Source organism: Paramisgurnus dabryanus, chromosome 10 (genome assembly GCF_030506205.2).
Source record: "Paramisgurnus dabryanus chromosome 10, PD_genome_1.1, whole genome shotgun sequence".
NCBI lineage: Eukaryota > Metazoa > Chordata > Actinopteri > Cypriniformes > Cobitidae > Paramisgurnus > Paramisgurnus dabryanus.
The window spans coordinates 21,044,942-21,063,444 of NC_133346.1; the positions used below are offsets into that span (position 1 = coordinate 21,044,942).

The 18,503-nt window shown below is 35.7% G+C and overlaps 1 protein-coding gene across 1 annotated transcript; it reads left to right on the forward strand.

Moving 5' to 3' along the window:
* Positions 1 to 4,633: 4,633 nt before the first annotated feature.
* On the forward strand, positions 4,634 to 18,261 carry cercam (cerebral endothelial cell adhesion molecule). The gene is made up of 12 exons (XM_065290380.2): positions 4,634 to 4,933; positions 5,428 to 5,538; positions 8,122 to 8,239; positions 8,399 to 8,533; positions 9,462 to 9,666; positions 9,872 to 9,991; positions 10,237 to 10,313; positions 10,413 to 10,519; positions 10,693 to 10,825; positions 12,562 to 12,689; positions 12,859 to 13,062; positions 16,275 to 18,261. The coding sequence occupies exons 1-12, from the start codon at positions 4,731 to 4,733 to the stop codon at positions 16,507 to 16,509; spliced, it is 1,776 nt and encodes a 591-aa protein (XP_065146452.1). The 5' UTR covers positions 4,634 to 4,730; the 3' UTR covers positions 16,510 to 18,261.
* The last annotated feature ends 242 nt before the right edge of the window (positions 18,262 to 18,503 follow it).

The following is an 18,503-nucleotide window of genomic DNA, read 5'->3' on the forward strand; positions in this document are numbered from 1 at the left end:
GTGAAACTAAAAAACATGAGTTATGCATAACATTTATAAATAATAATTTTAAAGAACTTTAAACATATTTACAAGAAAATAATTAATGTGGATCTGACATCTCACGGTACTGTTTGAATAAGTGTGTTAAACTAGTGGTGACACAACATAACGTCACGTTAAAAAGTGAGAGTAATGATTGATCATTTTCTGTCTGTCAGACTTTGGCTTTACAGTGAGTGTCTTTTCATTACAAAATTCAAATTTAAGTAATAGAGAAATTTACTGGCCGATTGAAGTGAAAAGTGCAGCTTTGTACCTTAAGACTTTATATTAGGAGCCCAAATGATTTAATATTAATATTAAATGGTACCAAACTGGTACCAAATGTATACATATACCCAAGTGGTACATATTAGAAACTATTTAAAAGGTATTGTTTCAAGGACAGCTTGGGACCATTTTTTGACAAAACTGACTAACGACCACCATGTTTTAGCAGCAAGACCTTCTTTTTAGTCATCACAAACTATATTCAGCAAAGTTAAACAGAACATGATTATTTCAAATGAAATGCAACCCAGCCAGCACACGACTCTGAGCCAGATCTGCACAGGATCTGCACTAGGACTGGTGACTTCGGTACGGTACAGATCTGGTCGTCTGGGAATGATTTACAGAAACGTATAAAATAATTCATGTCCTTATAAAGCATCTGGAATCCCACTTTTCTAATGGAACAAAATGACTATATAGATTTACAGAAGTCATTTTTTGTCACCTTGCAGTATTGATCAAAGGTGAACATATGAGCTGCCAATGGCCTGATGGCCAGTCAATTTATCTATACTGACCATCAATACATTCCCAATAGCTTTCCATCACTTTGATATATCTGTCCATTTACATTATCTACAACAGCGACCGAAAAACATAAGAAATGCACAGCAAATATAATTTGCTATGAGAGACTGTTATGTGCATGATAAAAAATTAAGTCTCACCTCGTATATTACTATTTATGGTGTGAATAGCTTGTGTCCTGTATGCACAATTTCTGAATACTCAAGGTGACCTACTGTCTTTGCCAAAATGTGCAGTATTTTACTAAAGCACGACTCCTGTGTGGAGGACTATGGTATACTTTCCCATGATGCTTCACTTGACCTTTATATAAGAGTGACAGCTATATATTTTAATAAAGGATAACTGGATATGAATCACTGAATCAAAACAACAACCTCAGGTGTTGCACAAATGAACCAATAACACTTTCAATATTCTATTGTTTTGACGTTTTTTAGATTTTTGACTTATTTGCTTGCTATTTTGTCAAACCCATTGCATCTTTAAAATGACTTGCTGTACTGTCTATATCTTGAAACATCCCCTATACTGTTTTGTAAGTGTCTCAGTTACCCGGGTATGTAAATTAAATGTAAACAACATACACATAAAATCACACTGATTCCGTCCCAGATCTTTGACGGCCATCAAAAAAGTATCATACTTCTCTTTAAAATCTTTATTGTTGGATAGCATGCAGTAAGAAGTATATATTATAAACGTATAAATATATGTTCACATATGGATTTTATTTATATAACAATATAATATGACACTTGATTTAGGAACAACTTTAATTCCTACATCACAGTTGTGTATACAAAGTCAAAGTCCCTTATAAGTACAAATACAATGAAAAACTTTCTAAATGCTTCTTCATAGACTAACACAATATAATAAACTTATATTGAAAAGTATGCATTTAAGGTACAAAATTTAAAGTAATTTCAAAAATGATACTGATTGTCAGATGATAAAACAAGAAGTAAGAAGAGTCACAAGACAATAAAGTGGCATTAAAAGTTGGCGTTATAAAGCGTCTTAGTATTATTATTGTTATTAAACATTCGTTTTGAAAAGTCTTTGTAGAAAATATTCGTAAATCATATAATTAATACATATTAATACACATAGTGGAATTAGAAGTATAAATATATGTCCACATGTATCAAATATTATATATCTGATTTATTATGGGATGTCTTTCCCGAACAACACCTCTTCAAAACGGTTCGGAGAAGCTTTGAAGAATTTTCACAGAACTGACACTTTAAAGATCATTCATCTAGTGTTGGGCTGTCATGGCATGACTGCTGAGTAAGTCTGTACGATTGAGCTGACCGTGGGACTGCCAGTGACAGTTATTGAGCCGATGAGCTGTGGGACGTCTGTATGGGTACATGGTTATTGATTATTGCCACGCTGGATGAAGTTCGAGGTTTTCCCAGAGTGTTGCAGCTGCCATTTAAGGGATTTTAACCGAAAGTCTGTGATGGGACCAATGGACTTGCCAGCCCCCTTTCGCTTTGTATGCCACATGGCTTCATATATCCATAGGCTTATGGCAGACCCCCCACCAGGCATAGGATAAAGTGGCTTAATCAAAGTTGACCGGGGGGAAACGGCCCCCACCGTCTCTGTATAAATGTTTGGGCCATGCTAGATGTCTTGTGTGCCCTCGACCCCTCGCCACACCCTGTTGCCCTGCTCTTCAGACCTTTGACCTAGCAGTGAAAAGTTAGTTTGAATGTTGGTGAACTCTCTCAGGGTTGGCGGAGCTGAAGGCGATGGGAACCTGCCCTCCGAGGGCCAGGGGTTGGAGGGGTAGGTGTGGGTACCATGAAACGACACTCCCTTTGACCCAAGCCTCCGGACCAGACCAGAACACATCGCTAATTTAATTGTTACAGCGAATGCCGCTGGCCAATGATCGGAGAGGGATATTTGAAAGCCTCTAAATTTGGTTTTCACCTTTATCTCTTTGTTTTCTGTCATGCTTGCCATACTGTTTTCTTTACTGATTTCAGCCTTTAAAGTTTCTTTACGTTTTTGTAGTGTTTCTGCATTCATAAAGACAAGAACCAAATAAAGTGGATAGCTGCGATCAATCTTACTTTCCTATGTAAGGGGCAACCACTTAAAAATCTAAGATGGAATCAATGTGGTTTTATGTTCACCTCGGTTAAATTCACAAACCTGGGCGAATAAGACACTTACAAAAAATACTATATGTGATAAAGTTTCATGACATATATGGACAGTACAGACTGTCCATCAGAGACGGTGATTACTTTCCATTTCGTTCTTACTTTAAAGCATGGATATAGGCAATGAGTTATTAAAAAAAGTATTTAATAAAAAAATATAAAATAACCCACATGAAAAAATACAGTAGTAGTATACTTTACATCTTAACATGACTTAGTATAGTAAAATGTAATATTTTGTAGTATATTATTATAGTTGTTACTACATTTTGTTAATGTATGTACTTACAATTTTCTGTAGTAGTATTATAATTATAAAGACGAATTATAAACGTTTTAATCAAGGATGCCCCAATTTATCCTTAACTCAAACCTCAACCATTTTAACCCCTCAAATTAGTATGAAATAATAGTTTAAGAAGATTTTTAAAAACTCCTGACCCAATCCTAAACCTTAATCTAACATACACCTTAATCCTAATCATGCAATCTGATTGGCTAATGAAAATGTGATAATGAAACAATGGTGTTGATCCAGGATCACATCCTACTTGAAATCACGTTCACCGATAAGGTGCACAAACACTACAGTACTAAACTTTAGTTTTACTATAGTTTACTATACTACAGTATTTGTTGACGTGGAAAGCTCAACACATCCCTCTAGTGGTATTAAATTGAAACAACGCGTAAAGAAAGAAAACCGTGACGTGTTGGAAAGTAAAATCATTAAATAAATAAATAAAAACTTAAAATTAACTTATTTTATTATTGTTTTAGATTTTTCTACACAACGCATCAAACAAGAAAAGGTAAGGCCTTACCTGAGGAAAAACAGCCGAAAGCTTGCTCAAGCCAGTGATTTCACAGTTTCAAATAATGACATAACTTCATCTTTGATTTCGTCAAATACTTGCTTTAAATATTTTATTACTAAAACCGTTAAATCTATTTTTAAAATATATGTAAAGTAGCACAGCAAAGGTATCAAAATGTATTTAATATGAGACTTTCCCATACCGCATGACGCTGTCTGATGCGTGTATGCGTGTGTGAAACGTCACGGGCTATGGAAAAGTATTTAATTATACATTTCTGAGCTTTGGTGTGCGAGTTTAGATATATATATTTTTTAAAGATTTTTAAAATAACATTGTTTGGTCGAACACCCATTTTAGTTCGATGCGCGTGCTATTTGTTTTGTTTTTATTTTGAACAAAAAAAGTATAAATAAATTCGATACTTTTTTATCACTTGTGCTTGTTACGTTGTACAACAGCTGTTAATGTATCCTCTACATACGGAAGTGGTAACAAATCCAGCTGCAAGAGAACAGCACACGTTGGCCGTTTTTCAATCCGAAGGCTGCAGCCTCCGGAGGTCGCATTTGTAGGGTGCATACGTCATCAATACTTCTTATTTGAGAATATTAACCATTATAAAATTCATTATTATTCTTAGTTAATCGTAAATTGTTGTAATATGCTCATGACTTGCGAATGTAATGCTCAGTTAACTTAAACAAATCAGGCTTGATGACGTATGCAGCCTGTATATGCGACCTCCGCAGGCTGCAGCCTTCGGATAGAGAAACGGCCATCAGGGAAACTTTAGGGGGAGTGTGTGAAGTTTGGGGAAGATCTCTCGTTCCTTTAACGCGGATGAGCGGATGAGACCACCGACCATCGCAATCCAGCCATGTTTTCTTGGATTATAACTATCTGGACTATTCTCTCAGTAGTACAATGTTACTTTACGGAGGAAAATTACACCGAGGAGTCACAGATGCAGCCTCCTACGGTCGTTATAGCAATAATTGCTCGAAACGCCGCTCATTCTTTACCGCATTACCTCGGAGCTCTCGAGAGATTAAACTATCCCAAAGAGCGCATATCTATTTGGTAAGTAACTTCTTTCAAGTGCTTTATACTTGTTGATCGTCTTATTATTTGTAGATGTCAAACATGTCCATCAGCCCTTGACTTCTTTAGACTTTTCTCCTTAAAGCAGATCAGATCCCCTTCCCCCAACACTACAGTTTTTGGGATTTATGTATATTTGTTTAGCACTTGAACACATCTGATTTGATTTAAATGCAAGTGCATTCAGTTACAATACTCATTACAAAAATGGCTGGCAAAAAGATTAATGCAATGAATCATTTAATTATTAAAGGTGCCATTGGTGTATTTATAATTATTGTAGCATGCAATAGTATGTAGTGTCTTTCTAGTAGTAATTTTACTACAATTTACTATAGTATGCTATAGTATATCCTACAGTATATTTTTATGTGGGCTGTACTGTATATCAACGGTCTTTGTATAATGCAAATCTTTTATTTTTAAATGAATTCATTTGACCCCACCCTTCTTTTTGTATCACTTACCTGTAGGGCAGCAACAGACCACAACATTGACAACACTACAGCAGTCCTGCGAGAATGGCTGACGGTCATGCAGACGCAATATCATTATGTGGAATGGAGACCTAAGGATAAACCAGCGTGAGATGACCATTACAAATCATGCACAGATAAATACAGCTACTTCACTGCACAATGAAAATGTGTTTGGCATTATATGAAAAATATGCTATTAATTGACATACAAAACTAGACATTGATGAAATGTTTGTGGTTTTGACTATGCATTAATCAGAATAATACAAATGGCCACATTAGATACTTTTCTGTGATCTGATTTAGTATTGTCAGAGGGGAAATATAATGTCCTGGGGCCTCATTTATAAAACTGTGCGTAGGATCCTTACTAAAAGTCTACGGACGCACAAAGCCAAAAATGGCATACGTCAAAAAATATTACGACTTATAAAACAAAGCAATGTTCCCTTTATAAATCACAGATCACCTGCAAGTGTGTGTACATGAATCATCCTCAGATCCCACCCTGCAATCCCATTCTCCCATTAAGTTTGTTTTTTTATAGATCACAATTTAGATCACCTTTGCGTGGGAACTGGCGTACGCACATTTCCAGCCCTGTTTTGTGCGTACACACGCTTTATAAATGAGACCCCAGATGACCACAGCTGGAAATGACATTTCAAACTGCAGTTGAAATTCAATTTCCCTTTTAAATGGATAGTTTTCCCAAAAATGAAAACTTTGTTATTATTTACTCACCCCTGTTGTTTGATCCCCCAATGTTTTTTTTTTGCTATTCAGAACCAAATCACATTTTTTTAAGTATTGTTTTGGTTTATCTGGTTACTATGAGAGTGGATGGTGACCGAGGAGGTTTTCCATTCCCGTAGTAACAAGAAAATTCTTTAAGCTTCAAAAGGACCCAAAAGTCTTAAATATATATGGTACTGACTTCCTGTTTCAGTTGACGTCCCCACATCAAATAATGCTGCACGTTCAAAGGCACTTTTTAAACAATTTTGGGTCCTTTCGAAGCTTAAAGGAATAGTCTACCCTTTTGCCATTTTAAACTATGTTATTACCTCAACTTAGACAAATTAATACATATCTATCATTTTTCAATTTGTGCACTGTACAGCGCGTCATGAATGTGTTAGCATTTAGCCTAGACCCATTCATTCCTATGGTACCAAACAGGGAAGCCACCAAACACTTCCGTGTTTTCCCTATTTAAAGACTGTTACATGAGGAGTTATACCAGTAAGTATGGTGCCACAAAATAAAACTTTTTTTTGGTACCATAGGAATGAATGGGGCTAGGCTAAATGCTAACGTATTCATAACGCGCTGTACAGTGCATGCATTGAAAAAAGTTAGGTATGTATTAATTTGTCTAGGTTGAGGTAATAACATAGTTTATTATGGCAAAAGGGTAGACTATTCCTTTAAAGAGGCGGTCACCATCCACTCCTATAGTAACAGCACTTCTGTGTTTGGATTCTGAAGAGCAAAGAAAGACATTTAAGGATCGAATGACATGAGGGTGAGTAAATAATGACAAAAATTTTGTTTTTTGGTAAACTATTCCTTTATGAAAGGTCTGTAAAAGTTTATTGTGAGTCTGTATGGTTCCATAAAGAAGCTTTTTTTTAAAGTATTTAAAGGTTTTTTAGACTATTAAAGGGAAAGAAAGAAATGGTTCTCTTAAAGGGATAGTTCACACAAAAATAAAAATCCTGTCATCATTTACTCACTCTCATGTTGTTACAAAACTGTATAAATGTCTTTGTTCTGATGAACACAAAGGAAGATATTTTGAGAAATGTTTGTAAGCAAACCGTTCGTGGACCCCATTCACTTTCATAGTATTCTTTTTCCTACCATGGAAGTGAATGGGGTCCACGAATGGTTTTGTTACAAATATTTCTCAAAATATCTTTCTTTGTGTTCATCAGAACAAAGAAATATATGTGGGATTGTAAAAACATGAGGGTGAGTAAATTATGACAGAATTTTCATTTTTGGGTGAACTATCCCTTTAAAAACCTTTGACTAAATGGTTCTAAAGACTGTTTTAGCAGCAGCAACAACATAAACAAACAGCTTTTGTGGACTAAATGTAACTTCAGGTAGACTTCCACATAGAATCAATAACAGCAGAGTCCATTTACAGTAGTTTATTACTGATAACAAGGGAAATAAATGACAAGTACACTACCTTCATTTACATATCTAACACAAATCAACTATTATACAGAGGCGAGCTGTGTAAAATTAATGTATACTAATTTTAGCTACAGGTCCTTGAATTCTTGCCTGTCTGCCAAACCTCTCCTCACAGTTGTGATCCATGCTCGTCGTCTCCTCTCATTTTTAGCAAACTAAAACTTTTTATTTCCGACAAGGTATTTGTTTCAGAGATCAGTTTAGCCACTAGCCAGACCAATAAATAATACAGACTGGAAGTTCACTTTGGTTTAGGCATGTAATTGTGAAAATGCATCCGATGAAACCGTCTTTAGGGAACCAAAAATATATATTTTTTTCAATGGAATAACTGTAAAGAACCCTTTTATAGCACCTTAAAGAGTGTAGTTGAAATTCCTCTAACAGAATCCACCTCAGCTGTCAATCAGAAGGAAGGGTCCATATGTTTATTGTTTACAGTGAAGTTTGGTCCAACGGCTTGCTGTGTATCCACAGGTCCTATGCTGGTGAGCTGGGACCCAAACACTGGACTAATGGCCGCTATGAGTACATTATGAAGCTCAAACAGGGAGCGCTGAATTTTGCAAAGAAACGCTGGGCTGACTACATTCTGGTAGGTCCCTGATTCAACATATACACATTTACTGTACACTAACATTTACACTAATGCCATAGATCACAGAATCGATATGTTCTCTTAGGAGCTATTAAGGAAATGACATGGACCAAACTCAGTAATGTGTTTGTTTTTTTATATGTTGCTCATTTGCAGTATTCAGACACAGATAACATCCTGACCAACCCTGACACACTTCACCTCCTGATGGCTGAGAATAAATCTGTTATTGCTCCCATGCTGGATTCCCAGTCAGCGTATTCAAACTATTGGTGCGGCATCACTCCGCAGGTAAAACATCTGAATGTGTAGTTTGAATGCATCCATGAATGGGTTTCCATTTACTTATTAACATTTGGGAGCCCTTTTATCCAAAGCATCTTATGGTGCATTCAGTCTATACGTTTTATAATTATGTGTGCTCCAGTGTGGATTGAACTCATAATCTAACACTTCAGAAACCCATAGGTGACATCACGGATACTACATCCATATTTTTTTACAGTTTATTGGATTTTCGAATTTCAAATTATCAGTGATTGTGACAAAAACTATTTGTCACAAAAGGCAATTTTTTGGATGGTACTTGTAATATTATTACAAAAATGTTATTAGTATTAATTAGTTACATTACTAATTACCAGGGAATGTGATATTATTACTTAACATGTAGCTAGCACCTTCCCAACACTGTATACAGCTAACATTTCATGTGTTTTTGTTTTGTGGAAGGAAATCTCAATATAGAATTTTTATCAACTTTAGTGCATGTACTACTACTAGTACTAGTGTACAGTACTTTTACCAAAAAAATGAAAATATGTTTGCTATTTCAAACGTGTGTAATTTTGTTCCTTATGTTGAACAATGTTCACAACGGTTTTATTACACAATAAAGAAGCTGCGTTTCAAGTTCTTTCTTCAAGTCGTATGATCGCTTTGCGCATGCAATGAACCAAGATGTAGAAATTTTTTTTTGCCCTCGACCAAAGCTGTCATATCTCATTCATACTTGACATGAGAATGACAAATCAATTTGAGTAATTTATGAAATTATGGCATAATTCCATGTTTTTGTTTTAAATATAAAATTCTATATAATGTAAAGAACATTTTGTTATAGTATAACCTTGATATCTTTAATATTGACTGTATTAGGTCATTAAATCAATTAAGACTTATTCCTGGATTTCACAGACGATTTTTCTGTCTTATGCAGGGCTACTACCGTCGTACCGCTGAATATTTCCCCACTAAGCAGCGTCAGAGGGTGGGCTGTTACCCTGTGCCGATGGTCCACTCCACTATCCTGCTGGACCTGCGGAAAGAAGGCACCAGAAAATTGGCTTTTCATCCACCTCATGTAGACTACTCCTGGCCATTTGACGACATTATCGTCTTTGCCTTCTCATGCAGAATGGCTGGTATGATGCCCTCTTCGGGATGACTCCTGAGTATCTTCATTATCTTATGCAAGATTTAGATTTAAGTTGTAGTGAATGAGGGGAAATTCTTAAAAGAATTTACATTTTAACAATTGTGGATAATGCGGCTTTGTAAACATTTGAATCGGTAAATGAAGTCACTGATGGTGTTTATTTATATGAAATTATTAATTTGCTTGAACAGAGGTTCAGATGTATCTATGTAACAAGGAGCGGTATGGATACTTAAATGTACCAGCAAAACCCCATCAGACGGTGGAGGACGATCGAATCAATTTTGTCCATCTGTACCTGGAATCTTTGAGTGAGTAACACAGACAAGTCAATATAAGTTTATATTTTTGTGAACTATTCACTTAACTAATCAAATTCCTGATCTGAGTTATTTGACTCTTATAAAGTCTTGAACTGAAATGCTTAATACATATAGTGGATACCAATAGTTTTCCGATCAGAACGTTTCATAGATCTTGTACTTGTATTTTTGAGTGATTAAATGCTAAATCAAAGAGAATTGTTGTTAATGCGTTGAATTAATCTCTCCTGCAGTCCATGGGCCGCCCATGTACATCTCTCAGCATGTCCATGTTCCACCCAAAAAGTTAGAACTTATGGGCTTTAATGAGGTAAAAATGAATGGGTGCTGCCATTTTCCAAGTTATACACCCGTTTAAGCTTCACCGATGGCTACTTATTGTTTTTGATTTGGTTTTTGTGCTTCATAGATTTACTTGATTAACCTCCGCCGGCGTCCAGACAGAAGGGATAGGATGCTGTGGTCACTGTATGAGCTTGAGATCGATGCTAAAGTAGTGGATGCTGTAGATGGGGCGTAAGTTGTGTATAGTTCATATATGTATATTTGTTTTTGATCATTTTTTTATAATTGAATGCAGTAAATAACCTGTACAATCAAATAAAATATAATCCAATTACGTTTCATACATACATGTATCTTGAATAGTGTATAGTGATGTCAACAATAACTGTATTTTTTTAATTCAGAGCTCTGAACAGCAGTGATATTAAGATTCTAGGTGTTGATCTTTTACCTGGTTACTATGATCCTTTCTCTGGCCGAACACTGACCAAAGGAGAAGTCGGCTGCTTCCTGAGTCACTACTACATTTGGAAAGAGGTTAGTGACACAATGAAACACATATTCATATATGTGTGTGTGTGTTTGTGTGTGTGTGTGTGTACCATTCTGTATTGTTCCAAATGTATGACGCTCCCCTTTTCAAAGTGTACCTTTTGGAAAAATGCTTTGTCTTTTATAAAGAACATTTTTTAATGTGAAAATAATTTTTATAAGTAGAAGGAGACCAGTTTGGTTCCCCACATACATTCTTAATACTTTCATTTGTCTTACAATACCATATGAAGAGGTTGGTTCCAAAATGAGATAACTCAGTTTTTACAATTTTTGTCAAAAATGTTTTATTATTATGTTATCTTGTTTTTATTGTGTTTTATTGTGCTACTTAGCTGTATTTTTTTTTAGTTATGAAGGCTTGAATCAAAACAAACCAACTGCCGTTTGAATGATGTTAATAGGCTTTATGCCCAGCTGCACTACTTCCTGAACTTCAGCCAGCTCCTTGTTTCCTGTCTGCCATTATTGGACAAACTGATTAATCCAGGTGTGTCTGATTATTGTTGTTGTGACTACTGAGGTCAGGCACACCTGGGTTAATCAGTTTGTTTGTGACAACTGAGGTCAGGCACACCTGGATTAATCAGTTTGTCCAATAATGGCAGACAGGAAACAAGGAGCTGGCTGAAGTTCAGGGAAGTAGTGCAGCTGGGCATAAAGCCTATTGGAATGCACAATCAAAAAACAAGATTTGGAAAAAAAACTGTTATTTTGTTTTGGAACCAAACTCTCCATATATAAACTGCAGTCCATCTTATTGTGAAAAAACATGTAGCCTATTAATATTTCATTAATTGTACACATCTGGCTTACTGAAAATGACTGTAGTTTATCAGGTTGCTTCAGTCCAAGGGAACTTGTCGCATTTATGTGTGTATACAGTATGATTGACAAGTAATTGAATATAAGTCATCGAGACATTTCCAAAAAAAAAGAAGTATTATTATATACATCCAAAATATAAAAAAGTAATAATAAACCATCAAATCAAATAGAATTTCTTTAGGATAAGCATATGCGTACGTTTAAAGCAAAATATTTCACTACAAATAGGAGACTTCCTGTTAAAAGTATTGTAACATGTTATAAGTATTGAACCATTTCTATCCAACTAGTACAATGACATTTTTATAACATTCACAATTTTCAAGTCTTTCCCTTTCATGAGTATTAACTCTTTCCCCAACATAGACGAGTTAACTCGAATTAACTCATCAATTAAGAAGAAACGCTTCCCTGCCAATGACGAGTTTTTCCGGCAATCCGTATTTCGGTTATTATCCATCTTGTGATGCTTTTACCCAACTTATTAAACCCGGAAACAACCCCTTAGAGCAAACAGTAAGAACTCATTTGATATATTGTATGTTTATATATTTAAAGTAGAAATTTTTCTGGAAGGCATTAAACTTTTATGAAAATCATAAAAAATGCTGGCACTGGCAACTTTTTTTTAATTAATGACTTATGTTACACCAGACACATTTCTTTGTTCATGCAAATTCCCTCTGGAGTGAGAAAATCCTTCCTCTTAATACTAATCGCATCCAAATAGCAAATTATTGTTTATTTATGTATCCAAAACATACTGGCTATTAAAAACAGAATACGATGAGGTTTGTCATGCCTTAACTTTCAGTAGTGTAAGAAAAGCATGAATTTGTTGTGCTTTTTTAAATAATACTCTTTAAATGTAGTTTGTCCTTTCTTATTTATAGATGGTAGACATGCAGCTAGACAAAGCTCTGATCTTTGAGGATGACGTGCGTTTCCAAGCCAACTTCAAACGACGTCTGATGCGAATTATGGAGGAGGTGGAGCAAGTGGAGTTGGACTGGGACATCATGTGAGTGACACCTGTCTATTAAACTCTGTTGGTTTGGTAGGTATAAAGGACCAGTGGCTAATGATAAAGATGACTTCAGTTTGGCCTATATTTTTCTGTAAAACGCATAACAAACATGCAAGCGTCCCCATCAGGCCAGCTAAATGTATTTTTGGTTTCTCTTTCTCAGATACCTGGGCAGAAAACAGGTGAACCTTGGAGACGAAGTTGCAGTGGAGAATGTGAAGAACCTGGTGTATGCTGATTTCTCCTACTGGACGTTGTCTTATGCCATCAGCTTACAGGGAGCTCAGAAGCTTCTCAATGCTGAACCGCTATCCAAGATGCTTCCATTGGATGAGTTTCTTCCCATCATGTATGACAAGCATTCCAAGTGAGTATGACCAAAGATGTTTAATGTTAACAAGATGCATCACTGGTACTGATATAAATGGGGGAGATTGCAACGGTTAGTCCCGCCTGTCAGTAAAAGAGCCAATTGTCAACCGATAAGAAAATGGAAAGCATACGCAGAATCAAATTTAGCACAAATTGCACTGCAGTGATGCGACTTTCTCTGAAAGGGCTTTGGTATGACATAACGGAAATGTCCAGAGGCTGTGACCAAATCAGTTTTTGTTGTCAGGTTTTTGGCATACCGAAAGAAATAAAAGCATGCAAGGCCTTATGCAATGTTTTCACTGGATAAGAAATGTATGGACTTATTTATTTGTTTATATAAAGAGTTATATTGCTAATTGTATTGTTTAACAAAGAACACAAATTCATGAAGGCGCATGCTTATATATTTTATAATATATATCTATAACATCAATGAAGTTTGCAGATTTTCCAATGCTGCTTTCTTTAATAACATGTCTTGGGTTTATACAAAACAAACTATAGTCAAAGTGCTGCAAACTAAGTGCTCTTCCGTCATACAATAAAGTTCTCATTTTTTATCCACGTTTTATTTTGTGCCACTATACTTACTCAGGTAACTACTCATGTAACAGTCTTTAAATAGGGAAAACATCGAATTGTTTGGTGGCTTCTAAATGTATCAATGTTTGGATCCTAAGGAATGAATGGGGCTAGGCTAAATGCTAACACATTCCCGACGCGCTGTACATAGATTAAGTGTACGCACTGAAAAAAGATAGGTATGTATTAATTCGTCTAAGTTAAGGTAAGAACATAGTAAAATATTGAAAAATGGTGGTGTTTTCCTTTAATGTTCACTTCTAACATGTCCAGCCAGGTTTCATATGCAGAACCAATGACATCTCACATCACCTGAGATTAAACCTGGCTTTAGTTTCATCATAAAAGTACATTGTGTTTAGCATTTGTGTAGGCATGTATAAGTAGTTTGGACCACTTTTATGACAGCCGTAGTCTGAAATCTCCTGTATAACTCCTAAAGAGGACGTTGTGCTCCTGTATAGCTCATTGGTAGAGCATTGCATTAGAAATGCCGTGGGTTCGAACAAGGCGTGCCACACAGTCCTGAGAAGGGAAGCCAAAACATTTTGATCCCCCTGGTGGTTGGCTGCAGTATACACTCTTAGAAAAAAAAGGTACAAGAAAGTACAAAAGTTGTCACTGGGCCAGTAACTTTTCAAAAAGTGCACTTTTGTCCCTAAAAGATGCATATTGGTACAAACTGTTACATGAAAGGTACATTTCTGTACCAAAGTGGTACATATCATAAACGTTTCAAAGGTACCATCCCAGTGACAACTTTTGTAAATAAAAACTAGGGCTGGGCATAGATTAATCAGATATATCTCATACAAAATTAAAGTATTTTTTTGCATAATATATGAGTTTGTGCTGTGTGTAAATATTATGTAAATTTAAACACACACACATACATATATTAAATAATTTTTTTATTTATATATTGTTTTATATATATATATATATATATATATATATATATATATATATATATATATACACACATGTAAATGTTTCTTAAATACATACATGAATGTGTTTATTTATGTATACATAATAATTACAAACAGCACAAACTCATATGTTATGCAAAAAATTACTTTTATTTTGTATGAGATTAATCTAGATTAATCTATGCCTAGCACTAATAAAACATTTCTGACAGTGTAGGCAAGAAACCCCACTCTCTCTATCTCTCTCCATGTAAACGAATGGGACGTGAGCCAAACGTAAAAATCAAATTATACTTAAAATAAATATAATTCTTTGTTTTTTATAAGTTTGGTTTAAGTTAGTTATTAGGCACTATTAAAAAGGGTATTGCAACTTGATTTGTGTGTTTGTGATTAAGTCAAATAAAAAATGGGCGGGGCTTTGGTATCGTGGCTCCACTTTACGATAACTACCACACAGTCTGAAGACATCTTTGGCGCAAATTTTGAGATGGTCCTCACTGCAGAACATAAGATCCAGGGGGCGGGATGGATCTAGATCCAACTCCTCCCACTTTATTTACTTTGTTCTGCCAAATGAACTAGTATATTTGCGTTGTTGCAGCCCGAAATTAATTGCATCCTGGTAACGCATAAATGGTAACGCAAAACAACACGTGTATGACGTGTCTTGTGGTAAAACTGCCGACCAATCAAAATACAGTGGGAAGCGATCTCTGGATTTGTATCCAGCTCCGCCCCTGGATCTGAATCTAACCCCGCCCCCTGGATCTGGATCCAACCCCGCCCCCTGGATAATTTTTTTTACAATGGAAGACACGTCATCCATCTGTTTTTCGAACCCAGGAAACACACATGGTGATAAAATTATATATGCCCTTTGGATTCATGGCATGCATAACCATGCTATTTATTACAGCATGTAATCATGACAAAGACTTCAGCTACTGACAAAAGCAACATGCTCCAAAATCAAACTCCATGTGCCCTTTAAATATTTACTCATTATATATATCATAAGGAAATGTTGGTGGTCGAGGTTTTGCTTTTAAACTGTATACATAAAAAAAGCTTTTCTGGTTGTAATCTGTGTATACAAGGCTGTTCATTTCTTTTAAAGCTCAAGCCGAAAAAGGAGATCATGTGTGTGCCTGGCTTGTTGCCAACCGACTGCCTTCCATTTCCACTTTGACTCTTGTGCTTATTCATTTTGCTTGGCACGTCCAGCCCGAAGCTCTTCATTCCCACAGAGACAGATCAGAGAAGAATTCTCTGTGCGTTATTCACTTTTTCCAGTAATCCACGGCTCTCCGGCAGAGACTGGCGTGCTCCAGCCTGGCTCACAGGGGAACCCTTTAAACACCCAGCCTCTGTTCATGCTTGCTCCACATTCCTGCAAAATGAGAAGCTACTTTTGACAGTACTCGCTGCTTTGCTTTCCTTTCAGGTCTGACACAGCCAACGGCTCTCTGCCAGCTGGCCCAGTAGGCACACTTAGTTACCCTCAGTGCATTTTATTGCGTCAAGTACCTCTAACTGTCTTTACTCAAAGTAATTTATATTTTATTCATTTATTGGGCCTGGGTCGAACCGCACAAAACCTTAACATGATTCGACATTCGATTTCAATTCAGTAAGAGCCATTAAACAGATAAGTAGTTGTGACCTTTACTGTTCTTCTCTGCTACAGTGAAGACTACAAATCCCAGTTTCCCAATCGGAATCTGATGGCGTTTTCCACACACCCTCTTCTGGTGCAACCCTGCCATTACGCCGGGGACCCAGAGTGGTTGAGCGACACAGAGACATCCACGCTGTGGGATGACGACAACGTACGTACGGACTGGCGGGGAACGCATAAAACTCTCAAGGGTTTCCAGCCACCTGCCGGTGTGCAGAGCTCAAAATACAAGGATGAGTTGTGAAGTACAGCGACTGAAGAGACAGAATTGACAGAGGAGCTCTTTATAAGGGCTAATGTGACACTCTGAGTTCTGGAAAACCTGGAAAATATGAGGACATTTTATACTTAAGGATTACCAGGTCAGGAAAAGTCAAATGGCAATGGAAATTTTGGAGAGGTAATTTTTTTTGGTAACTCTCTACAATAATTTTAACATTTACACATTTAGTGTCAACTAGCATAACAAAAATGTTCAGCCTTAAAGCAACACCAAAGAGTTTTGGCTCTTTGCTCCCCCTACAGGTTAGAAGCGTAATTGTCCATTACCCACTGTCATAAATACTGAGGCATAGCTGGCTCTGATTGGATTGTAGGTCTGCCGTAAAGCAAGTTTTTGTAGTATTCACTCGGACTACAGGACCACTACCCGACGGTTGGAAACTTCTTTAGTGCGGTTTTGGCCGATAGAGGGCTGCAAAGCGAATGTGAAAGTGCCATTCACCCTGTTTAGAGTGGATGAACCACTGAAACTTTTTTGGAAGCGTTATTTTAAGGTAAAAAAAACTCTTTGGTGTTGCTTTAAAAAATTAAAAACATTCTGCTTATTATGTTGTTGACACATGCTAATGTTTACAAAGTGTGTAAAGTGTTTTTCTAGCAATATTTTTTATAATATTTTAAGGAAAACAAAGTATTATTTTTCATCTAGGAATCATCTGTTTTTTTGTTTTGCACAGTAAAAAGTTCATGTGACCCTGTCTGTGAAATAATCAAATTTTGAGATTAGAGGCATCAAATGTTGATTGTAATCATTGATTTACATTTTTTTTTCAATCACAAAAAAAAACTTTTGGTGAGTTTGCACAGGCAGGGTCACAATTGTTTATTTACTGAATTTATTAGAATTTTTATTTAAAATTTTTATTGAATTTATTAACTCCAACAAGGACATGCCACAAACATTTTATGTGGATATCCACTACAGCCATCATTGTTTAATGATTTTAAAAAAATTAATCAATAATCATGAACAGTTTTTATTGGTCAACATCAATGGGAGCAACTTATAAAACCTCAAGAGTGGAGAGAAACAGGGCAACCTGGTTGTCTTCACAAAAAGAGTTTTACTCTACTTTTATCAGTCTTTAAAAGAGCAGTCATCTAGGATGTATAGTGTATGACTTAAATTTAACTATGAATGTAATATGTATTTGATGGGAGGGTATTTGTCAATCTTTTGGAATGATCTCAACTAAAATGTGCCTTTTTATTGAGCTGTTTTTCTCTTTTTTTGCCATTTAAAATTGTGTTTTATATTTAGTGGTTATTAATTTTTTTTTACTGAAATGACTGTCATGCTCAGACAATCAAACACTCAGAGCTTGTTGTATATATGCAATGTTGTGTGGCTGATGTTATTGGGGCTTTTTGTTGATCATGTTAAAAATCTCTGTTCCTGTTATAATAATATGTTTTTCTATTTATTCGTCTTCCACGTCTCATTCTTCATCGGTGCCCCTTTTAAGTAAACAGCAAATGACCTGAATTTGGTGTGAGTATGTATAGTTTTGTTGAAATGTTTTGTTTTTATTAAAGGGAATGTTTGAGTATTATTCAATTGTTTTTCAATGTATTTCCAGGGTTAACATGGTATATTAAAAACCATTTAATCATTATTATAATATTATATTGTATAGAGGTAGCAATATTATTACCTAACATTTTCTTTTAATTAATATGGTATAAAACACATTAACTACACAAAACCCATAACTAGGTAGGCATCAAACATAATTCTATATGCAATAAAATACTATTTATAATGCATGTTACAGTTAAATGTCTGTAATAACCTGTCCCCCAAACATTGAGGTAATCTTTGACCTTGATAAACACCATCCAAATCCCCTATTTCTAATTCTATCAAACTTAATTAAAATTTGTGGCACAGTTGTTGCTATAGCCCACTAAGTTATGTAATATGGAAACCCTACCTTCCACAGCAATTCACTTTAT